At 41.6% G+C, this 25,849-nt stretch overlaps 1 protein-coding gene and 1 pseudogene across 1 annotated transcript; one reads left to right on the forward strand and one right to left on the reverse strand.

The window, feature by feature from the left end:
* The first annotated feature begins 710 nt into the window (after window positions 1-710).
* LOC113257281 (U6 spliceosomal RNA) lies at window positions 711-808 on the forward strand (annotated as a pseudogene).
* A 7,318-nt stretch (window positions 809-8,126) lies between these two features.
* NFKBIZ (NFKB inhibitor zeta) lies at window positions 8,127-19,415 on the reverse strand. Its single transcript, XM_026492519.4, has 12 exons — window positions 18,890-19,415; window positions 16,561-16,700; window positions 16,037-16,067; window positions 15,815-15,918; window positions 14,935-15,716; window positions 14,153-14,258; window positions 13,612-13,758; window positions 13,356-13,419; window positions 12,901-13,070; window positions 11,915-12,025; window positions 11,617-11,784; window positions 8,127-9,528 (listed from the first exon to the last, which is right to left on the reverse strand). Exons 1-12 carry the CDS (start codon window positions 19,176-19,178, stop codon window positions 9,475-9,477), a joined length of 2,166 nt encoding a protein of 721 aa, XP_026348304.1. The 5' UTR covers window positions 19,179-19,415; the 3' UTR covers window positions 8,127-9,474.
* Between the last annotated feature and the right edge of the window lie 6,434 nt (window positions 19,416-25,849).

A 25,849-nucleotide genomic window follows, 5' to 3' on the forward strand; every position in this document is an offset into this window, starting at 1 on the left:
GAGCAGGGAGCCCAATGTGGGTCTCGATCCCAGGACCGTGGGATCATGACCTGAGCTAAAGGCAGACGCTTAACCGACTGAGCCACCCAGGCGCCCCTTACTTTTTCAGCAAGTTCTACCATCTGAAATCTTGGCTGGCTGCAGACCTTAGGGTACATTCTCTTCAAACTCTGCCCTAGTCTCATAACAGAGGTACTGGTTAGTCTGACTTCATAATGAACCAGTGCTAATGCTGGTCAGATAAGCTGCCCTAATTACCTTCCCCTCCTCAAGGACCCTCCTAAAGTCTTTTTTGAAAACACAGGCAATAGGAAAGCTAGACCTTCCTCTCCTTGAAATTTTCCTATCTGTAGTCAGAAATTGATGACAAAAGCAAAGCTTCATAAACTAAGGGCACTGCCAGCCTGCTCAATGACTATACATGCTAAGATGAGTGCCTCCATCTATTGGAAAACCTCCCTTCCTGATTTGGAATCTTTGGGGGGAAAAAAAAGGTTTTTATTTATTTGAAAGAGAGAGAGTGAGAGAGAGAGAGAGAGTGAGCACAAGCCAGGGGGGAGAGGGAGAAGCAGACTTCCCACTGAACGGGGACCCTAACACGGGGCTCAATCCCAAGACTGCAGGATGATGACCTGAGCTGAAGGCAGATGCTCAACCAACCGAGCCACCGAGGGGCCCCGATTCGGAGCTTTAATAAGACGGCAGGCTGCGCGCTCCAGCAGCACACATACTAGAACTGGAACGATACAGAGAACATTAGCATGACCCCTGCGCAAAGATGACACACAAAATCTTTTTAAAAATTCACAGAAAAAGACAACAGACTGTGGTTACCAGAGGAAGGGAGTTGGAGGTAGGGAAATTGGGTGAAGGTGGTCAAAAGGTACAAACTAGCACTTAAGAGATAAGTAAGTCCTGGGACTGCACTGTACTTGACTGTAGTTAACATTGCTGTATGGTGTATCTGAAATTCCAAAGAGAGCAGATCCTAAGAGTTCTCACCATGAGGAAAAACACAAAATTTTTTAACTATATGAGGTGATGGATGTTAACTAAACTTCGTGTGGCAAGCATTTCACAATATACGTCAAGTCACTGTGCAGCACATCTGAAACTGATGCACGGTGCTGTGTGTCAATTATATCCCAATAAAACCGGGAGGAGGAAGAATAGCAGAAAATGCATAAAACTTACTACAAACTCAAATCCTGTGTTATCTATTGTATTAGTTTTCTACGGCTGCATAGCAAATTACCACAAACTTAGCAGCTTAAGACACCATCCACTTCGTATCTCACGGTTTGGCCGGTCAGAAAGCTGAGTGGTCCTGGCGGTATTCTCTGCAGGGAGTATCAGAAGGCCAAAGTCAGCTGGGCAAGCCTCTTATCTAAAGGTTCTGGACAAGAATTTGCTTCCAAGCTTCCTCAGCCTGTTGGCAGGATTCAGTTCCTTGGGCATGTAGGACTGAGATTCCATTTTCTTTCTGGCTATCTGGAAACTACCCACATTCCTCGGCTCACAGCCCCCCTTCTTCCATCTTCAAAGCCAATAATTATAGGTGCAATCCTTCTCAGGCTTCAAATCTCTCTAACTTCCTTTTCTGTGACCAGCCAGAGAAAATGCTCTTCTTTTAAAGGGCTCGTGTGATTAGATCAGGTGCACCTGGATAGTCTCTCTATCTTCAGGTCAACTGATTAGTCCCCTTAATCACATCCAGGAAATAACTTTTGTCACATAACATAATGTAATCACAGAAATAACACCAGGGCAGACACCATGAAGCCATCTTAGAATTCCGCCTAATAGATTTTGCCCAGCACCACGGACCTTTTTTGTATCCCTAGAGTTACCATTCACCCAAAGATTTTAAAGTCTTTAAAAACAAATGCTGCTAGTCAGTGATTGAGAGCCTACCTCCCAGATTACAGTAATTAAGACTGGGATACCATAAAAAAAAATACCAGATTTAAAGTTAAAGAAACTGTGTTTAAATCCCAAGTGTTCAGGGCAGAAAGAAGTCATTATGAGGGAAAAGCTTCATAGAGGTGGCACCCAAGCAGAGCTTTCTAGGATGCAGAGAATTTGGTTAGGCAAGAGCACGACCAGAGACAGGTATGAACAGGGCATCGGCGAGGTAGTGAGGAGACCCACCTGACAGCCTGTTTGGGAATAATGGACAAGCAGACAGATCGGGGAACCTAAAAAGAAGGCTTTGTAAATCAGGACAAGAGTTTGCATTTGATTCAATAAGCAATACTGAGCCTTTGAAACGTTCTTAGGTTTCATAAAAGTGTGCCAAAGAATTAGAAATTGTTGGATTGATGAGAAAAATAAGATTAGAGAAAAAATAATTAGAAAGCTATGGGAGACACAAATTGCTATTAGAAATACATACTGACATTCCACAATGAGTGGGGTAGCCTTTAACATCTTCAAGAGAAGAATAAGGGGGAAGAAACAAAAATAATAAAATGATTATAACTGATGCAGCTCCTGATAGGTACACGGGGGTACGATATACGATTCTGCCTACTTCTGCATGTTTGAATGTCTCCATAATAAAATGGGTTTTTTTAAGCCTACTGTGGTAATCAAGGTACGAAGTCATAAAAACCTAGACATAGGTGATGGCAGGGAAAATAGAAAGAAAAGGTTAATTCAACAAATATTTTGACATTGATAACAGATTTGACATAACAACTTCAGCCAAAGGAAGAAATAAAACTGACTCATTTATATAGCCTTGGAAATAAAATGTCTTAAAAAGGAGCCTATCAACCTGAACTTTCAATGAAGTTAGTTCCTCATTAGTCTGTATGATCAGAATGCATATAGAAATTAATAATCTGTATACGTTAAATTTCTGTCCATAGATCTTTTTCTCTGTCTACTGCACACATGAAAAAACTGGACAGATTTTTGTTAAGTTTAGAGGTCTGTTTGGAAAAAGCTGCCTATTAAAATATAGCTTTGATTGGTCTATACAAAAAAATAATTTTCTAAGTCCCTAGAGGTGTCTCATGTATTCATTTTTCTTTTAGACATGGCACTGTAGTATATTAATTTTAAAGTTTTCCACAAGTGAGTCCCGAATTTTATCTTTTTAAAAATTATCCAGGAATCTTCTGGGTACAAGCACCCAAAAGACCCAAATGCTTTCTTGTTTTCCCAAGTGATATATTTTTAGTTTTCTATAAAATTGCTATCCTGAAGATGAACAATTATTATTTCCATATCTGCAAGAGCCTAAAAAGGAGAATTTTTTGAAGTTCTTAATGTAATTTAAGAACGAATATGTCTTGGGGCAAAAAAGGAGAGAAACGTTTTTAGAAGATGAATGGAAGTGATATGCTAGGTAAAAAACATTTGGAGCCATTTCAGAAAGACAGGCTCTTGATGGGCAGGCTCTCAATGAGACAACTAAATACTCCAGCTCAAACCCTAAGCCCCTGAAAGACAGGAGTGGTTCACTTCCAGAGCAGCCGAAATCTGAGGCTTCCATGAGAGACACCCGAGGCTTCAGGCAGGAGCCCACATTCTTACACAAGCACTTGAGGCTAAAGGCCTGCCCGAGAGACGTTTGGCTGCAAATACAGAGAAAAGGCCATGGCATTGATACCATGAGTTGAGAAAATAAAAGATTTCAAACTCATGCTTCAAATCAAGCTTAGAAATCTAGTATTGTTTCATAATCTTAAATTTGTCCCTATTATCAAACCCAAATGTACTAAGCTGTTCCAACAGAAACACATAACTAGATTCAGGTACCAAGTACCCAAAGGTACTGAAATCTCTGTTTTCAGATAAATAGCCAGAACCCTGTCACTTGAAAAAATAATATCTAGACCTAAAACATTATATTTCATTGGATTTTGGCAAAGTGATTCAGTATTTATTGTCTGAAATCATGGAATTCCTGGAGTTGATCTTTCACTTTCAAATGTCTGTGGTTTCCAAGGAGTGCTTACCCTGGTTTTATCATTACAAGGACAGATGGTCAAAAACAAAGGCATATAATTAATGATAAGTTGCTCTTTAGGTAGTGCGATCAAGGTGAGGAGTAAGTAGCAAGTCTGTTCACATGAATACCAGAGAACAGAATGCCCGATGACAATCAAAGAAGCTTTGTTGTAAGTTTCAAATAATTTAAGTTCTTTTAACCATTATAATAATTTTCACATTATTGCCAATAACTATTTTATTGATTCTACTAAAGTTTATCAATGTTAAGTGAGTCTCCTGGTCAATGCCAGTTATTACAGCTAATAAATGAAATGGAGATGATACATCATACATTAAACCAATTCTGTATAAAAAATGCTCATAGATTCTGAAGGCAAGACTATAGGATTGCTCAAAAAGAAGTACTCATCTTAACCATGTGTCAAAGGAATAATAGTAGAAGAAAAGATTATAAAGCCTCTTTCCCTGGTGTAGTGGGTTCAATGGTGGCCGCCAAGAAGACATGTCCATGTTGTAATCCCCAGAACCTGTGAACCTTACCTCATTTGGGAAAAGTATCTTCGCACATGTAGTTAAGAATCTCGAGGTGAGGTCCTCCTGGATGATCCGGTGGGCCCTCAATCCAAAGACAAGTGTGCTTTTTGAGGTACATAGAGAGGAGACACGGAGTGGAGGAGAAAGCCATGTAGATTGACTGAGATTGGAGTGACACCATCACCAGCCAAGGAACACCTGCCTGGAGCTGCCAGACACTGAAACAGGCAAGGAAGGATCTCCCCTAGAGCCTCTGGAGGAACCATGGTCCTGCCAACACCTTCATTTCAGAATTCTGGCCTCCACGACTGTGAAAGAAAAAATTTCTCTTGCTGTAAGGCCCCAAGCTCATGATAATTTGTTACATAGTCCTAGGAAACTAATACGCCTGAGGATTAAAATCCAAAGTGACCTTTGAAAAGTGTTTTCTGGAAGCAAAAAAACAGATCTGGTGACTTCTGACCTCTCCTTCAAAGCTGGTTTCTCTAACATGGGATCCAGCGTGCCTGGCACATAGCAGGCATTCATCAGTTTGCTACCTTGGCCCCCTGGGTATTCCAACAACTCATTCTGTTACCGCCATATGGCCACAGTCCAGCCGCACATACTCTCCAAGTCTGCATTTCCCAAATAATTTAGATTAAAACTGCACTAAAATCCTCTTCACATATACCTTCCAGGAGCTCTGAAAACCCTAGAAATTCCAACTAGGAAGTCTGAGGTGGGGCCAAGGCACTTGCACATTTAATAAGCTTCACAAAACATGCTGATGTCTACCGAAGACCGAAACCTTGAACCTAGCACATTCAGCAGCTGGACTAGTTGTCCGACTCTGTCTCACTCCAAACCCAGTTGGGCTGATAGGCCAAGGAAACAGGGAACGTGAGACTAGAAGACAAAGAATACATCTAAGAAACCTGGACAGGCTTTGAGAGCAATCTCCAGTCATACTCCACTTGGAAATGCATCATCCATGCATTGTTTCTGGGTCTATGCAGACCTCAGAGGGGACCAGAAAATAGCCTAAAACCAGAGCTGGTGTAAAGCTGAAGTGTGAAGTATTTCTGCACTAAAAACTGTAAATCCCGTGTGAGTGATAAAATAGTTATACATCGAAATATAAAATATGCTGAGAAAATATAAATTAAAAAGAGAACTATAAAAGTAAACTCGATTTAAGAAGTATTCATTGACTACTATGCATTAGATATTGCACTATTCTATCAGATCTGATGGTAGGGTCCCTCCCCTCCTCTCAAGAGCAAATCCAGGGCGCTACCAGGAAACCCTAGGGGTCTAGTTATAACTAATCCGAAACCTCATCTGCAGGCCTGATCTCAGAGGAACCATTAAGAATTTAGCCAGTGGCTGAAGCTGATCCCTCCCTAAGATCACATTCAATACAGAACTGATGTTATCAGGAAATGGATGTCAGGGGTACTGAGTTTAAGAAGTTGACATTTACTAAAGGTTAGAGGAGTTTGAGGAAATTCTCCTCTCCTGATTAAGTAAAAACATAGAAAGGGTAAATGTTACTGATTTGATTAACCAACAGAACTGGAAGATGTTGGTCTCTGACACTTGAGGGGATTCCTTAGTGAAATATCAAACTACAGTACTAGAGTTAGTCTTCTGCAAAAGGAACCATCTGATTTAAAAAAGAGTACAACTAGCCGTGGCTCAGTGGGTTAAGCATCTAACTCCTGACTTCAGTTCAGGTTGTGGTCTGGGGGTCATGAGATCAAGCCCTGTATCAGGCTCCCCACTCAGCGTGGAGTCTGCTTAAATTCTCTCTCCCTCTCCCTCTCCCTCTGTCCCTTACCTCCCCCCCCCATACACACTCTCTCTCTCTCTCAAATAAATAAATAAATTTTTTAAAATAAATAAATAAATAGGGGTGCCTGGGTGGCTCAGTCAATTGAGAAGCTGACACTTGGTTTTTGCTCATGTCATGATCTCGGGGTCTCAGGGTCCAGCTCCATGCTCGGTACAGTCTGCTTCAGGATTCTCTCTCTTCCTCGGCCCCTCCCCCTGCTCACTCACTCTCTAAAATGAATAAATATTTTTAATTAATTAATTAAAATACGGAATAACATGCCCATTTTCATTAATAGATCATTGATGTCACCAATAGATTTAGATTATACGGTTGAGTCAAGTTCAAAACTATGACAGTTATTAGTTCATTATTGCTTAATAATATACCTCGGGTTCTAAACATTACTTCTGCCCAGTGATCCCCACCAGCATTGGCATACACTCACTGACTCATTTAACCAATTATTTTACGAGCTCCTTCTATGTGCTGTGCACATGCCAGCGGCACTGAGGCTGCAGTAGTGAGCATGTAGTCTGGGCTCCTGTGGGCTCATTCTTCAAAACAATATCCCGCCAAGAGCCACCCTCCATACCTCTGCAGCAGATACCACTAATCAGTCACAGCACCCTCTCCTGCCAAGCCCCTAGGCTGCTTGAGGATGTTTCTTAACATGCCATTCATGAGAATGCCACCAGTCAGGAGAACCCAAGATGAAACTAACTGGCCATCCAGGTGCTAACAAAACTACACTGAGTCACCGGTGGTTCCCCCAGAATACTATTGTTTTGGTTCACATCATTTTCTGTTTCTATCCCTTTCACCAACCCCTCCTCCCACTCTAGGAATGTCCAAATCAACTCTTCTGAAGATACAACTCAAAAGCTCTACTTTGAAGTCTCCCTAGTTCTCTACCTTCAGAAAAGATATTCTTCTGAATCTCTGTATTTCTTCCCCCTTTTTATGTTAGCTAATAAAGTGCATGCCTTGTTTCCCACATAGACATCCTAAGAAATACGCCTTTTATGTCTTTGTCCATTATACAGCTTTGCTTACACACACGCACACATGCGTGTGCAAATCATGTGCTTGCTAAGCACTGGTTCGATTTAATGACGACAGAACTTGGGATTCAAGCTCCCTTGAAAAAAGGCTCACTGTGTACCTCTGTTTCACGGGGTGTATCATTTCTACTGTTCTAGTTATCAGGTTGCATTGCAATGCAATGAAAGATACTGTATGCAGAATTTGCGTATATACACATAGGTACATTTTTTCAGGGAAAGGATTCATACCTCTTACCAGATCCTCAAAAGAAGTTATAAGAATAGAATGTATGTGCAGTAACTGACACTGACAGATGTTGATATGTTTGTTCTCACACGTCAAAATGGCATGTTGGGAATGAGAAGGACCCCATTTACTGCTCTTCCCAGGCTGACATCTCTCAGGATGATCCTGGTAATCTCCAAACTGTTTTTCCTATGCTCACTGTTCCCACAAAATAAAGTATGAAAAATAAAGTCACAAACACAAAGAATTAGCTTTTCTGGCACGTAAACTTCTAAATGATCAATAGCATCTATTAAGGCTTAATGATATTCTCAGAACCTAATAAACCTCTATGAACTTGGCAAAGAAATTTTATGTTAAAATTTATATACCTCTAGGAATCATGTTCTCAAAAAAAATCCAAATTAAAATATATTAACTAATTTAAAGGTATTTAGATTAGTAATGAATAGCACTTTTTCAACCTAGGGAAACATAAATAAGGGACTAGGAAAAGAAATGCACATCCTTAAAAGAAGAGTATTATTGAATTAATGTTTATTTAAAACCATGCATGAGTTCTTCCATGAGTTCACATCACAGCTGTATTTACAGATCCCAAATAACTGTAACTAGGTTTTGTCCACAAGACATACTGGGTCAAACAGGGTGATCAATCCAAAGGTGAACTTTCTGAAAAGGATTTAGCTACAAAGATGATTCATCAGTCAGTTGCTTGTGGGACTTCTCATTTTAAAAAAAAGAGGTTTTTAATGAATCAAATTTATTACAGTGAATTAGTGTGCAATCAAAGCCAACCACATTCCTTGGGGTATGCCAGAGGTAAGCAAAATAATATTAATAGAATCAAGGTTACTAAAAAATAAGACCTTTTTTTCTGAATGGTAATATAAAAACATCATGGTGTGTTATCATTCTTTGACAATAGAAAACCAGTAAGACATGTTTCAGTATTGACTTTCGATGTTCCTATAAAGGTAAAACAAAATTCCAACAAGTAAATTATAAATTCTAGAAAGTGAGCCACAAAGAGGTGTTCTCTTTAAGAGCATGCAATTCCTTACAAATAATGTGTCTCACCTCCATGCATGAGTAAAAGCGTATTTACAATTCAAGCAGAGCTCTGTCAGCCACCAGGAGAACAACTCTCCATCTGCTTCATCTATGGAGATGGTAAATGGGTGATTACACAGCTCTTTTCAATGTGCGTAATTTTTTTTAAATAGGGACAACTCACTTGTTCTTTCCTATTTTATCAATTTACATTTCAAATGTGGCCACATCAATGACCAACTATGTACAAATACTTTAAAAGACAAAAACAACAATTATATACAATTTGCAAAAATCAAATTTTAACCATGGTACATTTCACCTAGTCCAACGCCTAGACACTTTCCAACACCAATAACAACTATCAGGTACTTCATTGGGCCAAATGAAGCCTCACGACTACATCCAGATTTATTTTTTTCCTTTCAAATGCTTTCATTTTCCTTTAAAAAATGTTTACAGTTTACCTGCTTTTAAACTGGCAATAGCTACACGAGCAATGCCTTATGCCACAAATCAAAGCCTTGTCCTACCCAAAAGCTACTGTTAATTGAAGTCGATTTTACCATTCAAGATTAAATTCAGATGTGTAGATCCCAGATACCTGGGTATGAAATATTAAAATCTGCCAAGAGGAATTAGATATTTTTCTTCTTTTCCTTTAATATAACCCACTATATAATAGTGAACTAAATATGTTTGTTTCATAGAAACAACTTACATTTGCCAATACAGGGCAAATGGTCTATGTACAGATACATTAGGACTGCCTAACTGACAGTGAGTGTTGCCGACCAGGCTCCAAGTCAATGGAGCTAATATGGTGGAGCTCTCTGCTGAATGGACTTTCCCTTCAGGATACGTCGGATCTGGAAGAAAAATAAATAGGCTTTGTGAGGTTTACTTTTTACTGTCAAAGTACCATATTTCCTTTAGAGTTTCATTCCTTTTTATATACTCTATACACTCCTGTCAACTTGTAAGTAAATATATGAAGAAGTATGCAACAATAGATTTCAAGATTTTAAGGTAACTTTAAAAATACTACTATAACTCCCTTCAAGCTTATTACAGATCTCCTATAATGATTTTGGAGAGCAAGAAATTTAGTAAAGCATCTCCATTAAAAATTATCTACAGTTATCTCCAACAGCTTATATAAGACCTATATAATCCCTTCCTAATCTCTACTCTTGCTACTTGTGAGAACATTTAATGTAAGGCAGTAATTATGGTATATTACAGCATCCCACCTATTTTGAAGTCAGGTTCAACTAACAAGAACCCAGAACCCACTTCATACACACACAAGATGTCTTTAATACCCTTCAAGTAAGAACAGCTATCATGATATCCAATTAAAGCATCTGCACATAGGGGATGCCTGGGTGGCTCAGTTGGTTAAGTGTCCAACTCCTGATTTCAGCTTGGGTCATGATCTCAGGGTCATGAGATCGAGCCCCGCACTGGGCTTGGGATTCTCTCTCTCCCTCTACCACTGGCCCTCCCCCTGCTCACTCGTGTGTGTGTGTGTGTGTGTGTGTGTGTGTGTTCTCGCACTAAGTAAATAAATAAAATCTCTAAAAATGAATAAAGCATCTGCACATAAATGTATGAATCACAAGAGAGCTCCTCGGTTCATTCAGAATCTAGTGATTCATTTTATACCCCAGTCTGACAATTTTATTATCTTTCTCCCGGTCTACAGCAGATTAAAAGCAACAAATCAGAAGAAAGAAGATTAGGGCAGGGGATGCCACAGATAGCTGCTAGGAGGGGAGACACAATGACCAGAGTCTGACCACAGAAGCAAAGGAAAAGACCCTCCCCTCAACACACAGACACGAAAACACAAAAGCTGAGAGGAGAGTAAGAAGAGAAGAGCGAAGAGTCAAGCGGCTCTCCACACTCTGTAATCCCTGAGAACACTGCTGTATGACTGCACGCCACAAACACTGAAGGAGAAGCAAGCACTGAGCTCGGGCCTCTGCCATGTACTATTCGATCATGATTCCTATCTGTGCAACCTCTCAGGCTCCATTTTCTCAGCAGAATGTTTACACTGCCAAGCCCTGTAACATGTGAACTCTTTACAAATTACCAAGACATTCACTTTAAGTTACAAAGAGCTCTACATATAAGGGTTCCTGTAACATTATGGTCACGTTGAGGACTGTGAATCAAAGAAAAGGCTAACTTGCGTTCCATATTATTTCGCAATCATCAAAGTTTGTAATGACCTGCCATGGCCACAATCACCCTCATTTACCTCAGGGAAAGATTTCCATCAAAAAATGTCTTACGTTCTGAAAAGATTTAGTTCTTGTTATCAAGAAAAGTTGAGTCATGTGAAACTATTCAATCTCCAAAGATAATATATAACCATATGATGAGGAAAGCATAACTTTGTTTCAAGTATTTCTAGGTTCTCAATTATATAACCAACCTTCCATTTCCTATTTAGTATCAGTTAGTAGATAGAAACAACTGTAACAGGGAATGTTCGCTGAGCACTCACTACGTCCCTGGGACTATCCTGAACACTCCACAGAGACGGACTCAGATCTAACACCCACAATTTGAAGACCCCTCACTTGTAAACCGAAGGCTCTCTTTCCTTGATGTCTGTGGGAACCTTGGTGCCTCCTCTTTCATCGGCTTTCAAACCTCAAACCATTCTGACTTTACTCTAAACCCAACTTTGTCTTATGCAAGAAAAGACAAGACTGTCTGACCTTCGACCATTTTGGGTCCATGGATAACCCTCGAACTTCTTACTCTTCCTTTAGAAAAAAAGCAACTGACTCCACAGTTGCTACAAAGACACTGTGAGACCCAGACCCTGAGAGAGTCCACCTAAAGAACACCCTCTGGCCTCAGCCCTACACAACCTCATCTCCCTTTCTGTTTCAGACCGAGTGCCTGAAAGTACTTCCTCTCCCTTCTGCAGCCCTCACCTGTTCTCCCACAGGGCCATCAGGAACGAGATGCACTGGCTGTTCATTCTCCAAATTCCGAGTACTTGGGTCTGCTCCTTTCCTCATCAACAGTCGGACTGCATCCAACTGTGTCACCCGGTACTGAAGGCTGGCAGCAACATGGAGGGCAGTGTTTCCGTTGTACGCCTGAACACAAGGAGACAAAATGGCACCTCTCAGAAAGGGAGATTTTCAGGAAAGCGGCTCAAAAGCCTGAAGAAGGTATAAAAAAGATCATTCCACGTCTAAAGCAGTTACTGAAGCTTTCTACACGTACCTTTGCATTCACAAAAGACAGGCAACTGGGCAGCTCCAAAAAAAGGCGAATGAGTTCCAGATTTGCTTCTTCCGCTGCCAAATGCAAGGCTGTGCGGCCACTTTTACGATCCTTCACAGAGGCAAGAGGGGCCAACAATGAGCATCCAGACACCACTTCAGGATATGCTTTTTTTCCCAGGCTCACGAATGTCTGATTCACTCTTGGAGACTCGCTGTGAATGCACGCATCTCCACGAAGCCTTCCTGCATCCCAGACTAAATGCACTCTCTTATTCCGCCTAAATTCCCCATCAACTTCCTGTATACCGCCTATCACAGTCTGCTCTTGTATACAGTGGCCACAAAATGTAGAAACACAGATGATACTATTTTATCATGCATTGTAATACAAGACAATAAAACATTTATTATGTATTCGCCTGTGTCCCCAGACTTGGTGGCCACCCTGTAGACATATAATTAGCTGCATCTTTCACCTCTTCTGCTTCCCAAGGTCTGGGAAGTAGCATATGATTTAAGCATTCCTCCCCCAGAGCTCCCAACTCAGTGCCTTGTATATAAGAGATACTCACTAAATAAACCTCAAATTTAAAGAGAATAAATATTTTCCAGTTTAAAAAACAGCTTAAGTCCAGATCCCACAATGATGGAACAACATTTTTACAAAAAAGCACTACTCTTATTATTTGGATATGAAAATGGAAGACAAAATGACAATATCAATTTCAAGCATTTGCTCTTCCTTCCAAACAAAGACTAGTTTATTTCATATCTCAATGATCTTTTGAATAATAATCCACAGATCAAAAGCAAGTTAAGAAAGCCGATGATTTTAAAATCTAAGCTTCTTAATTACCCATGTAATGCTACTCACTCCATTAACTTAAAAAGAGGAAAAAGTTTTCATTTATACTTGGGAACGAGGTCTTTTGCTACACACACTTTTCTTCCCTATGACATCTCTATACTCTTCTGAGAATTTACCTTAGCTTCCACTGCTGCTCCCATCTGAATCAGACACTTAATGGTGTCAACCAGACTCTTGTTCTTCAGTAAAAGCTCCTGAACTTCAGGTGAGTGGGGCTGTTGATTTCTCTGAAGCTCGTGCACCACAGCATTGTGGGCCACAACCGCACAGTGGAGAGGAGTCAGGCCTAGAAGAGTTTAATAAAGCAGGTCAAGCTTCCATCAGGCATTTCATTTGTTCCGCAAGGACAGACCTTGAGGATGGTCTCTAACATGACCTACAGATGGGCTCCACGAGAACTAGTAAGGCAATCGGAATATTCCCTCCATAGGGTCTTCGTGCTAACTTTATCTATAGGATATTTAAGCTTTCATTACCTCCCTTCCTTCTTGGTCTAAAACTTAATACCCTTAGAACTGATGGATCCCACTCTCTAAATGGTTTTTCATCCAATAAAATTTCTGTTCCTTACCGTCATAGTTAGTCGCCTCAAGATCCAAAAACTGATTGCTCTTCACTGCTCCCTTCTGAATTGCCTGCAAAATTTAAAAAGAGACACATCTTAGCAAAAGACAAGTTACACACACACTTACTTACTAGTATTCCCAAGAAATGAGTAAGTCAACTCAAAATAGATTATTCCAACAGGCAACCTACATCTGACTTCTAATATCCAAGCCCCATCTCTTTGGCCCTGTGATAGCAGAAGCTAGCTCGCTGCCTCTTACCTGGAGCACCTGGGAGTGACCCTTCTCAGCACAGACATGCAGAGGGGTTCTTCCCCAGCAGTCGGTGGTATTCACCTGGGCCCCAAGGTTCACCAGATCCTGCACAATGAGATGCTGATTGGCAGCCACTGCCACCTGAAAGGCACTCTGTGGACATTCAGAGGGAAAAAAGATTTTGTTTAATTAAATATGCAACACTACCCTGACAAGGAATATGAACATAAACTAAGACTGAGGGGGAAAACCCCACAGAGAGAAAAGAAATCCTATTAATAAGCAATAAGATACTGTAACACAAGGAAACGAAAATAAGCTTAGGGTGTGGCTTTATTATACCCAGTTAGTCTTTGGTCAAATAACGACAAAGTTAACGTTAATAACTTCAAGGTTGATGGTGGCAAAGAGTCAACATCTCAAAGTTAATATTAACTAAACTCTCTTGGTGTGGAGCTCTGAAACAATCTGCACGTAAATATGAAACCGGTCATCGTCCTCTTCTCCACAACCACATCCCTGCCAGTTCACTCTGACACCACCTCACCTGTCCGTTGTGCTCTTTAATATCCAACATGTGAAGCGCATTCATTTTTCTTGCAAGGACATAGGAAAGTGCCCTTCTCCCTTGGGCAACAGCAATATGGAGGAACCTGGGGAACAACGAAGGAAAGACATGAATTACCTCTGACTTCAGGAAGTTTATCTTAAAGAAAAATTCTCCTTTAGCCCCTTTCTCGACATGTTGGTATACTCAAATGCAACATTACAGACAATAATTGGTCTTTTCTGCATTTGAGTTGCAACAGGATATATGAAGCTACCGGAAATAAAAAGAAGAATGCCAAGCACCATGCTCATCCCTTTAAATCTATTATTTTTAATATTCCTAAAACCTCTGTGAGGGAGGTCTTTTCATTTTACGTGTCAAGCTCAGGCGTAGAAAGGTCAAATAACTTGCCCACGACCACGATGATGTCATAACAGATTAAGATTCAATCTACAAGTCAACTCACAGTCGGATCACTGACCAACTAGTCGTGATCTGTTTTTGCTCCATAGACACAATCTATGCTGGTCTTTCAAAAACAAGTACTTAAAGAAGACACATACATTTTTATTAACTTAGAACAGGTAACCTGTTCAGACAGAAAAAAATAAAGAAAACTCTTGAAATATTGGCTGTCGTTGAACAGCAGTTTCTACCTACATTAGTCATCCTGACTAGCCACTTACTAAGGTCTAGCTTGGCATACCCTAGAGAAATTCTGTGCCCGCTACAGCTAACAAGTGTGGCCTACCAAATTCGGTACAAAAAAGGATACTCACGTGTCACCATCTGCATCCTTTGAAAGAAACTGGTCTTGGGAGATGTTTGCCAATTTGCTTTCTTCCTGTTCTACTTGCCACTGAAAAAATGACTTCCCTAATTGTGTGGTGGTCCCTGGATTTCCGATGATGCTCGGGAATGGCAGTGAAGTGCTTAGAGGGGCAGAGCCCGCATCATGGGCCACCACGGCCTCGCAGGCACTGGGGGGCATCATGTTGAAGCTTTGCAGGTGGGAATCATTCTGTTGCTGAACACTGGGGGAGTTCTGAAGGGGAAGAGCAATATTCTCAGATTCCCGACTATTTAGAAGGGAGGCAAAACTTTGATCTGGGCAGAACTGTGGTTCTTGACCATCATAGAGGTTTGGTTCATAGCTGGGGGACTGGGAAGTTCTGGAATAAGGACCGTATTCCAGAGCTGGGTTGGGGGTGTAGTGCTGCGGCGGCGGTGGCTGCGGCAAGCTCTGGCTCTGTGGCGAATACTGGTACAGCGCCGTCTGATCCATCATGTGTGGGGAGCCGCTGACTTGGAAGGGTTGGTACTTCTGAGCTGGCGAGAAGATGTGCCCTCCGTGGAAGTCCTGACACTGTTCTCGCGGGGAGCCCTGCGGAACCACCACAGGGCTCATCCAGCTAACCTGGACAGTATTTAGGGAAACCGGGCTGCATTCATTCTTGATGTTGATGATGTTCTGAAGCAGATCGGCACCACCGTCCTGTCTGGGTTCACTGTGATGACCATCTTCCATGCTCTCTGCAGGTGTTGGTGTCTGAGGTGGTGTCTGGAAAAGAAGAAAAAAGTAAGTTGCACGCTCTCTTTCAAAACTATTCCAGGAAAGATTTCCAAAGCGTATGCAGAGGAAAACAGAGAGATGCTTACCAAAAACTGGGTATGTAATAAAGCTGGCCTTTTGCAAGCTGGTCCATCAGACAGCGAATCAGGTCCTTTCCTTTTTCCACTATATGTTACCGTGTTCTTCAATTCTATACCCAAGAAAGGAATATGGAATCTGTGATCACTTTATTTTCTAAATTTTACCCATAATCGCACCACATTATGTTCCTCTCAAGCCCCCATAATACGAATAGAAGGAATTCCTACCTGTGAATTGCTCTCTGTTCGCACTTTGTGTCTATAAGAAAAAAAAGTTTCCGATTTAGTGACTATCAAATGGTTTCCTACTTAATGAACATCAATAAAACCGACTTATCTCTACCACTCTTTACAGCTCCCATAAATCTTTGATAGTTATCCTAGCAATATTTATTTTCTGTCTTAATTTTTACTCTGTCTTGCAACTTTCCCCATCTTCACTTTCATCTTAGTTCAACTAGGTCAAGAAGAAATCAGTAAGGCCATTTGAGTTTTCCCTTTCTAATCAAGCTCTTCCATTTCAATTGAGCCCCACGAATTCCTTGCCTCCAACTTGTCGTCATTAAATTTCCCTTGTGTGCCTAGTACTGGGCTAAGTGATAGGAACAGCGGACAGAGACCAATATGCCCTCTATCCTATGACTTTGTGGTGTGGTCTACAAAGACCTACTGGACCTAGGTCAGCAGAAAATAATAAAAACCGTGACAGAATAACCTCCCTGTCCTGACCCAAAACAAAAAATAGGTACCACCTTAAACTCATCCACAGCTTGGCCAGAAGCCTTCTGTTTGTGACTTCGGATATGCAGCAGGAGTTCCTTCACTGAGTTCTTCACACGAACGCCTTGAAAGGGTCCTCTCTGCTGCCTTCCAACGCCCATATGGGGTTCAACTGTTCAATAGAAAACAAAACACATACAAGTTAAATCTCTTTACAGGCACAAATCTTGATAATCTCAAAAGCATAGCTACCTAATGTATGAAGTCCCCAACCAACAGACTGCAAGGCCTTTCCGACTCACTTGGGTCCATGGCCTTGCATGTCAGCCCCCAGCCCTACTTGGTTCTTCACTTCCTAATACCTTTCTTCACCAGGCACCCTAAGAAAATAAAGCTTATAAAACTGTGTTTCAGGGGCCCCCAGAGCCAACAGAAAAACCCAAAGTAAGCCCCTCTGTCTCTCAGCCCTGTCCATCCAAAAGACACAGTCACAGATCTTGCCACCCTCTCACAAATCTGTAATTATTCTTGACTTTTCAAAAACCTGGAGGGAGCAAGCAATAAATGATGGATTTTTAGCATTTTCGAAACAAAGGCTGTATGTCGACACAGAAATTTAAAGTCTACTAATTCCACTCACGTATGAAAGCACAAAACAAACTTCCTCCAAAGATCTTAACAATCAACAATGTCTTAGATTTGTTTCTTGTTATTTCCCTCCGTTCAGCTATGCCAAGAAAGCTGCTTAAATTCACTAAGCTTAAACACATTTCAACATATACACACAGGATTTCCCCTCACCAATCGTTTTTGGAATTGCTCACCTCGGCCTTCTAAGTAGAAAGGAAATAATCTCATTTCAATTTCAATTTTAAAATACACTTAAAATGTAGTCTATAATTACGGCATTCCACTTCTGACCACTGCTATGTCACAACCTCTTGGGATGAGCCAAACACAAAGTAAACACGCAGAAAGTCAGGAAATGAATAACTGAGCCACTCAGTCGAGGGGGGGAAAGTAAGAAGATGGGAGAAGAAACAATGCCTAATTTGAATATACAGACATAAAGGTATATCATAAGCATATGAGAGGAAACAATTCTACGTGGAGCAAATTAAACGACCAGTTGATTTTATGTTTAAAATTAGGAAAATCTTGCCAGAATCTAATACAGCATTTCTCTGGAATGACAGCAGTTAATCCAACGTCACAGGGAGAAAAATTTAGTTTCAGAAATCCCCTATGTCTATGCGGTAAACCAAAGAACTAGCAAAACAGTTTCAGCCAGATGGAGACCAAATGTGAGAGAAAAGGTTCTAATACACACACACACACACACACACACACACACAGTTTTTACATCTGCTACACATTTAACATCAGGGAGCACCTTATAAGATTGAGGGGCTTAAATTACTTTTTAAGTGAAAATGAAAAATCACTGTTTAAAATAAAAGACAACTGAAACAGAAGTGGCTAGCAGGAGGGAACACCTAAACGAGAATCTTCTTTAAAATCATGCTGATTAGAGTTTCCAATATGTGAGATTATCTAGAAGTTCTTTAGTCTACCCACAGTGCCATCCTGTTTTCCCTCAAGTTATGCAACTCGGCTTATTAAGAAAAGAAACTAACCAATTCATAACAGAAAAAAGGAAACATTATGCCTTTCTTTAAGATTTGGTTTAACCATTCTAAAGCACATAGAATAAAAACAAGACCACAGAAATTTGAGGCAGACTTTCCGAAACTCGAAAACATCACAAACTAAAGGCATAAACTAAGCTAGTTTTCAGTCCATTTTCATCTTACATCTTGTGAATATCAGTTTGTTTCCTTTAACATAAAGTCCTTTTACTTAAAATTTCCACAAATACTTAGGAAAAAATAAGGTGACCTTAAACACAGTACTCAAACCTCACTGGTGACCACAAGAAAAAGTTGTATCTACGTCAGATCCAAAAACTCGCCACAAGTATACGATTTATGGCTTAATAAAGCTTTTTTTTTTTTTTTTAAGAAAAAAGAGTAAGAGAAAATCTAATGTGATTCCTCCCCACCCCCAGAAGTCAGAGCTCTGCTCTCAGAAGCCCTTTGAGCTACCAGGCCAACTGGATGGCGCCCGAATTTTACAGATGGTCAAAGGGCATCGAGTTACAGTAAACCCCTAGCACAGCGCAAGTCGTCCAGTCATCGCCTAATAAACGATGGCTAGTGTGATGCCGCTAAGGAAGTCGCAGAGGACGCCGAATTCCTGGGCGGCGCGGACCCTCCCCTCCCGGCCTATGGGCCGCCAGGAGACCGGGGAGACGGGGGTGCTGGGGGCGCTGAGACTGCCCCCGCCCGGGCCGGTGGGTACCTTGCAGCCGCTCCGCGCGCGTGCCGCCTCTCGGCCGGGACTCCACAGCCCCGCAGGAGGACACGGACGAGGCGGAGGAGAAGTCGGAGGAGTCGGAGCCGGGCGAGCCGGGAGCCGAGGGCCCCGACGCCGAGCAGATGGCGTCGCAAGCGCCCGGGGCCGCGGCTGGCGGCGATGCGCCGTAGAAATAGGCCAGGTTCAGCGGGCTGGTCATGAGGCCACCGTCGCCGGCCCTGTCCAGCAACCCCTCTCCGCCGCGGCTGTCGTCCAGCAGCTTGTCCACGATCATGCTCCCGGGCTGGGCGCTCGGGGACCCAGACTCCTGCGCCACCGGCTCGTTGCGCGCGGCTGCCTCCTGGCTGTGGCTCTGGCTCTGACGGACTCGGGGACCGACCGGCGGGAGGATGGCGCGGGCACGGGCGCGGCCCGGGGCTGCCCGGCTATTTAACCGGCCTCCAGGGGCGGGGAGAAGGGGCCGCCGCCTCGCCTGCCTCCCCCAAGCCCGGCCGGGCCATTGACGGTGTCGGGGCCGCCTCCCCGGGGGCTCCTCCTCCGGATGCGTCCCGTTTCCAGTAAAATGTACAGGATGAGGCAATGTGCCCTCCGCCCTCGCCCCGCCCGCCCGGCTCCGCCCCGACTGACCGGTTGTTTTCTCCCCCTACACCTGGAAACCCCGACCGAGGGCCGCCCTCGGCCTCCCGGACCGCGACCCCCCCCCCCCCCCGGCCGCCCGCCGGGAGAAGCCGGGCCTGGCACGCGGGCAGAAGGCGCGCGGCGTGGGGCTCCGGGCCTGCAGAGGTTGACGGAAGGCGGGAAGGCGGGAAGGCGGCGGTGGGAACAGGTCGGCCTGGTTCCCGGGGAGTAGGAAGTCCTGGCAGCCGCGCGTTCCGCACTCCTCCGCCCGCCCTGGCGCGGCGAGCTTCCCGCCAGCTCCATTTAAGGCGTCTCTGGAAAGTTCCTACGGGCATGTCTTCTCCAGCGCCTCAGAGCGGCTTTGTCCTCTTCACTTTAAGTTTGCCAGCGTAGCTTTTGGCAGGGTCCCAAACTGAGAAAGACGTTGAAGCTATTTTTCTGTCCTCAAATTATAATCTGACAACTAAATATTTTTTGGCACAGCCCGGAAATGAAAAACAGTGCCCTACACCCCTGTATAGTTCAGTACTGAACAAAGCCATCTTAGCAAAATGATGAATATACATACATGTATATGTCTGTATTCATATACATATAATTTTTTCCTTTCTGCATAATTTTACATTTTACCCGATAAACAGGAATTTTGATCTTTCCTATCTTAAGTACTTTTTTTAAAGATTTATTTGAGATGGAGAGTGAGCAAGGGAGAGAGAGCACAAGTGGGAGGAGGAACAGAGGGAGAGGGAGAGGCAGACTCTCCAGTGCTCAGAGAGCCCGCTGGGGGCTCCATCCAGGGACCCCAGCCGAAGGCAGACACCCAAACGACGGAGCCACCCACAAGTCCCTCTCTTATGTACTTTTTAATGGATTTATACAATTCTTTATTGAAGTCCTAAATCTTGTTAAAACCATGGCTGGGAGTGTGCAGGAGAAAAAGATGATTATGTCCCTCCTTTCAAGTACACTATAATCTTGTAGAAATGATAAGGTAAGCACACACATGCTGTATTAAAAGAAACCGATTGTGATTAAACATCATGAAGGATACAAAGTCCAACAAGTGTCGTAAAAAGAAAGACAAAAAGTGGTGGTGGAAAAGAGGTCAGGAGGAAAATCTTTACAAAGGAGATGGCATTCCCTAAAGGATGGGTGGGATTTCAACCAAAAGCCTTTACAGGAAGAAGGAACAGTATGGGCAAAAAAATTGGGAAGAGTCGGATAAAAGCTTGCAGTCCTGTTTAGGGTAGTCAAAGGAAAGAGGATAACATAAATGTAACAAGTAACTCGGTGCCTTTGGGTGGAGCACCTCCAGCGGCAGGCTACGACACTGGGTCTTTAATAAACACTGAGTGAACACGAAAGAATTTGGGGCAAGCAAAATCAACCTGCAAGCAGCTTAGATGGGGTAAGACGGAGGGGCCCAGAGGCCATTAGGAATCATGCAATAGTCCAGGAGAGAACTAACCCAACACTGGTACAGAGGCAATGAAGAAGAGGAAAGTAAATGGAAAGAAGGGGCAGGACAGCATTGCTGAGACAGAATCCACAGGTCTGGACCTGTTGGCTGCAGGCAGCAATGAGCGGGTCCCCGATCAGGTTGTGATTGGGGGCTAGATGACCAGGTGAACGGGGATGCCAGCTTCAGATCACAACCAAATCAGCAGAAGCAAAATCTTAGGGTTCCAGGAGGGAAGTAGGGAAACAGGAAGACAATGAGCTTGAATTGTTACTCAGTATTAATAGGTGACAGAAGACCCTGCTGGGAGTTCCAAAGTAAATATTTACTTCTTTCTCAAAAGTATTGTATTGCCCCCAAAACTTCTTGATGTCTTTCCTTCTCCCAGTTTCTGGATTTGGGTAACTTTAAAAAAATAAAGAGGAAACAACTCCTTTGTATCTGCAGGAAATACAAGACTCCAGTAATTGTAGTTCTTCAGAAACCAAAGTCACGTAAAGGATGCTCCCAATGAGACGCTGGGCTTTCTCAATAAAATCTACTTGAATACTTTTTTTCTCCCCACTAACATTTTATGTATAATAAAGGCCTTAAATGTCTATTCAAACAAATTCATGCACAAATATTTTTTTACAAAATTAATTCTCCCCCCAAAATTACTTCTGGTTTCGCTTGGTAAATAAAAATCCAAGCTCAAAAGTATAGCCCTCTGGAGAACTTATAAATAAATATGGTCAGTGAAAGACTAATGTTTCAGAATAAATATTCAAAGTTTTCTATGAAATGTCAAAGCAATCATATTGTTTGAGAAGACCATAAGTCCCAATGCCCAGAAGCCCTCCCACATACAGCCGAGAATCCTTGTTTGTTAACATCACTACAAAAAGAAAATCTAAATATACTTTGCTTTATTTACATGTTGAAATATAAATTCTATTTGGTCTATGAGGTTGAGTGATATGACACTACCATTGTTCTAATCAAATATGATAAAACATTCATTCTCAGAGAGAGAGAGCTACCATGTTATGAGGACTCTCTGGAAAAGTCCACTGAGGCCAACAGCCAGCAACAACTGGACAGCTATGTGAGAGAGCCATTCTGAAAGCAGACCCTCTACCATGTCAGGTTTTCAGATGTCTGCACGGACCAACATCTTGACTGTAGTCTTAGGAGCAATCTTGAGCCAGAATTCCCCCAAAGCCACTTCCAGATCCCTGACCACAAAAACTATATTTAAAAAATGATGCCTTAAGAATTTGCCCAAGGTCACACTGCTCATCACTGGGTGAAAAAATTAAAATCCTCGTCTATCTGACTCTAGAGCCTGATCTTTTGCTTTAAAATGGAGATCAGAAGACTCATTTCCTCAAGGCTCAGATACTCTGCCTACATATAAAGATACGAAAAAAGATGAAAATGACAAAATGACATATCAGAGAGATCCCTGACTCATGAAAGGAGAATTCTGCTCCAAAGCAACTGGAAGAAACTGTAAATAAGAAATAAAAATATGACGATGGCTACCTTTCCCTTGGCTTTATAGATGGTAACAATTTACTTTATGTATCTTATACGATAGAACACTTCTGAATGGTGCCAGTTAAGTTGTAACATCATTTTGAGGTCAATCATTCAAAGTTTTTTAAAAACGTACTGATTTTTTAAATGTAGACGTAATAAAATTTTCAAAAGCCAGGAATTATTTGGTGCAACCTTTCAACTGGAGATGAAAAAGCCAGTGAAGTATTTTACGGGGTAAGTTATTGTACTGCATTGGCTAAAGAAGTGAACATCATAGGTTAGAGATTAATAAAGCCTGGGAGAATTTATTTTGCTAAATGCCTTCTAGATGAAAAAACAGCAAAAGAAGTAACAGCCCTGCCCTTCCCAATAATATAGCAACTCATCAAATTAAGATTCGACTGCAAACATGAAAGCTGATCTTGTCTGCAGTACTGCGTATTTGCCTTAGAAATGGATAGATCTACAGACTGTCTGGACTTGCTATTTTGGTTGTATTCATCAGGTATTAGCACTGGCTAATCACCAAAGATCTTTTATATGAATGCTTAAAAACAAACATAAGAGGGTGCTGAGATATTCAAAATGTACAATAATCTTCTTGAGTCTCATCATTTATCCTGGAACAATTGTATTGACATTTGCCCTGATGGTACAAAAGCAATGGTGGGTAAGCTGCTGGTGCCTTACAACAAATCAGGTCAGTGCCAACAAAATGAAACAGCAGTCATTGGTTTCATCACCACCACCCACTAGCAGAAAAGAAAAAAGCCAGGTTCAGTTAAGAAAGTCCTGGGCTTGGGGCGCCTGGGTGGCACAGCGGTTAAGTGTCTGCCTTCGGCTCAGGCGTGATCCCGGCGTTGTGGGATCGAGCCCCACATCAGGCTCCTCCTCTATGAACCTGCTTCTTCCTCTCCCACTCCCCCTGCTTGTGTTGCCTCTCTCGCTGGCTGTCTCTATCTCTGTCAAATAAATAAATAAAATCTTTAAAAAAAAAAAAAAAGAAAGTCCTGGGCGAAACAGTAACAGTTATTAATTTTATTAAATATGGACCCTTGAAATATACATATTTTTAATATTCTATAATGATTTTCTGGAAAAACACTTGGTCCATTAGATTGAATGAATTAAACAATAAGACACACTATTTGTTGCACTCCAATCCCATTTGAGTTGTGAGTTGAACTAGTCATGATTTTTCGTGGAGTACCAATTTATTTCACTGACAAATTGTGGTTATTCTGACTTGAATGTTCATCAGGTTTTTTTTGTTTTGTTTTGTTTTGTTTAATGAACAAAGTAAGCCTGTCATGTCAAGAAACAACTGACAGTATTTGTTGTCAATGATAAAATCCAACCCTTCAAATGAAAATTCTAATTTGGGAACTTTCTGCCTGACACCCTGAACTTGATACCTTTCCAGTATTTTATTTTATTTTATTTTATTTTATTTTATTTTATTTTATTTTATTTTATTTTATTAAGATTTTATTTATTTGAGAGAGAGAGCATGAACAGGAGTTGGGGCAGAGGAAGAGGAAGAAGCAGACTCTCCGCTGAGCAGTGAGCCCAACATGGGGCTCGATCCCAGGACCCTGAGATCATGACCTGAGCCCAAGGCAGACACTTAACCAACTGAGCCACACAGGCGCCCCTTTAAGATTTTATTTTTTTAAGTAATCTCTACACCCAATGTGGAGCTTGAATTACAACCTGGAGATCGAGTTGCATGCTCCACCGACTGAGCCAGCCAGGGTCCCCCATACCTTCCCACTATTTGAGGATGTTTTTGATGAGGTCAGGGGTAATATGTTATTAACAAATGTGACTTTTTAAATATTATATACTGAAATGTGGTAATATTTGGAAAATTTACATAACTCAATATTTTTCAGTATTTTCCAAATGAAGAATGCAAGATGTTATAAAATCATACATGAGTAAAAGATCCATTCGAGGTGGGAGAGAGACCAATAGATATTGATGTATTAAGAGTACGAAAAAGTTCACTGATATGGTTTCAGATTCCATATTGCATTTATCCTTGGATGAACTACCATTTGGTATAATACCAAAGAACAGCCACAATTATCTGAAGACTACTAAAACATTCCTTCCTTTTCCAATTACATATCTGTATGAGGCCAGATTATCTTCATAGATTTCAACCAAAACAATATATTACAACAAATTAAATGCAGAAACAGGTACAAGAATCTGTCTTCTCAGGGCACCTGGTGGCTCAGTGGGTTAAGCGGCTGCCCTCAGCTCAGGTCATGATCCCAGAGTCCTGGGATCGAGCCCCGCATTGGGCTCCTTGCTCATCAGGGAGCCTGCATCTCCCCTGCTTGCCACTCCCCCTGCTTGTGCTTTCTCTCTCCCTCTCTCTCTGTGTCAAATAAATGAATAACATCTTATTAAAAAAAAAAAAAGAATCTGTCTTCTCTAAAGCCAGACATTAAGAGACTTGCAAAAATGTAAAACAATACTGCTCTTCTCATTTTTTTTACTTTTTTAAATTTGCTACTGAAGTATAATTGGCACACAATGTTACATTAGTTTCAGATGTACAACATAGTGATCCAGCAATTCTATACATTATGCAATGCTCTCCTTGATAAGTATAGTCACTGTCACCATACATTAGTTATTCAATATTATCGATTTAATATTTAATATTATTGTATTCCCTATGCTGTACTTTTCATCTGTGTCTTGTTTTATAACTGGAAGCTTGTACCTCTTAATTCCCTTGATCTATTTTGCCTTCCCTCTGGCAAACACCAGTTTGTTCTCTGTATGTAAGAGTCTGGTTTTTTGTTTGTTTGTTCATTTGTTTTGTTTTTTAGATTCCCCATATAAGCGAAGTCATAGGATATCTGTCTTTCTCTAACTTATTTCACTTAACATAATATCCTCTAGTTCTATCCATGCTGTTGCAAATGGCAAGATTTCATTCTTTTTTGTGGTTGAGTAGTAGTCCGTTACACACACACACACACACACACACACACACACACACACACACCCCATATCCTCTTTATCCATTCATCCATAGATGGACATGTGGGCTGCTTCCATTTGTTGGCTATTGTAAATAATGCTGCAATAAACGAAGGGGTGCATGTATCTTTTTAAATTACTGTTTTCATATTCTTTAGGTAAATAGCCAGTAGTGGAATTACTGAATCGTATGGTATTCTTATTTTTAATATTGTGAGGAAACCTCCGTACTGTTTTCCACAGCAGCTACACTAATTTACATTCCTACCAACAGTGCATAAGTGTTCCCTTTTCTCCACATCCTCACCAACACTTGCAATTTCTTGTCTTTTTGATACTAG

This window comes from Ursus arctos, unplaced genomic scaffold, assembly GCF_023065955.2.
Source record: "Ursus arctos isolate Adak ecotype North America unplaced genomic scaffold, UrsArc2.0 scaffold_4, whole genome shotgun sequence".
Classification (NCBI taxonomy): domain Eukaryota; kingdom Metazoa; phylum Chordata; class Mammalia; order Carnivora; family Ursidae; genus Ursus; species Ursus arctos.

What these genes read in the sequence shown, in the direction of transcription:
- NFKBIZ (XM_026492519.4), bottom strand. Translation starts at nt 19,178, where the DNA reads ATGATCGTGGACAAGCTGCTGGACGACAGCCGCGGCGGAGAGGGGTTG. An exon ending in TATTACATACCCAGTTTTTG is followed by an intron (nt 15,717 to 15,814) that starts GTAAGCATCTCT and finishes CTTCTTTTCCAG; the next exon opens with ACACCACCTCAGACACCAAC. An exon ending in TTAAAGAGCACAACGGACAG is followed by an intron (nt 13,759 to 14,152) that starts GTGAGGTGGTGT and finishes GAATGTCCACAG; the next exon opens with AGTGCCTTTCAGGTGGCAGT.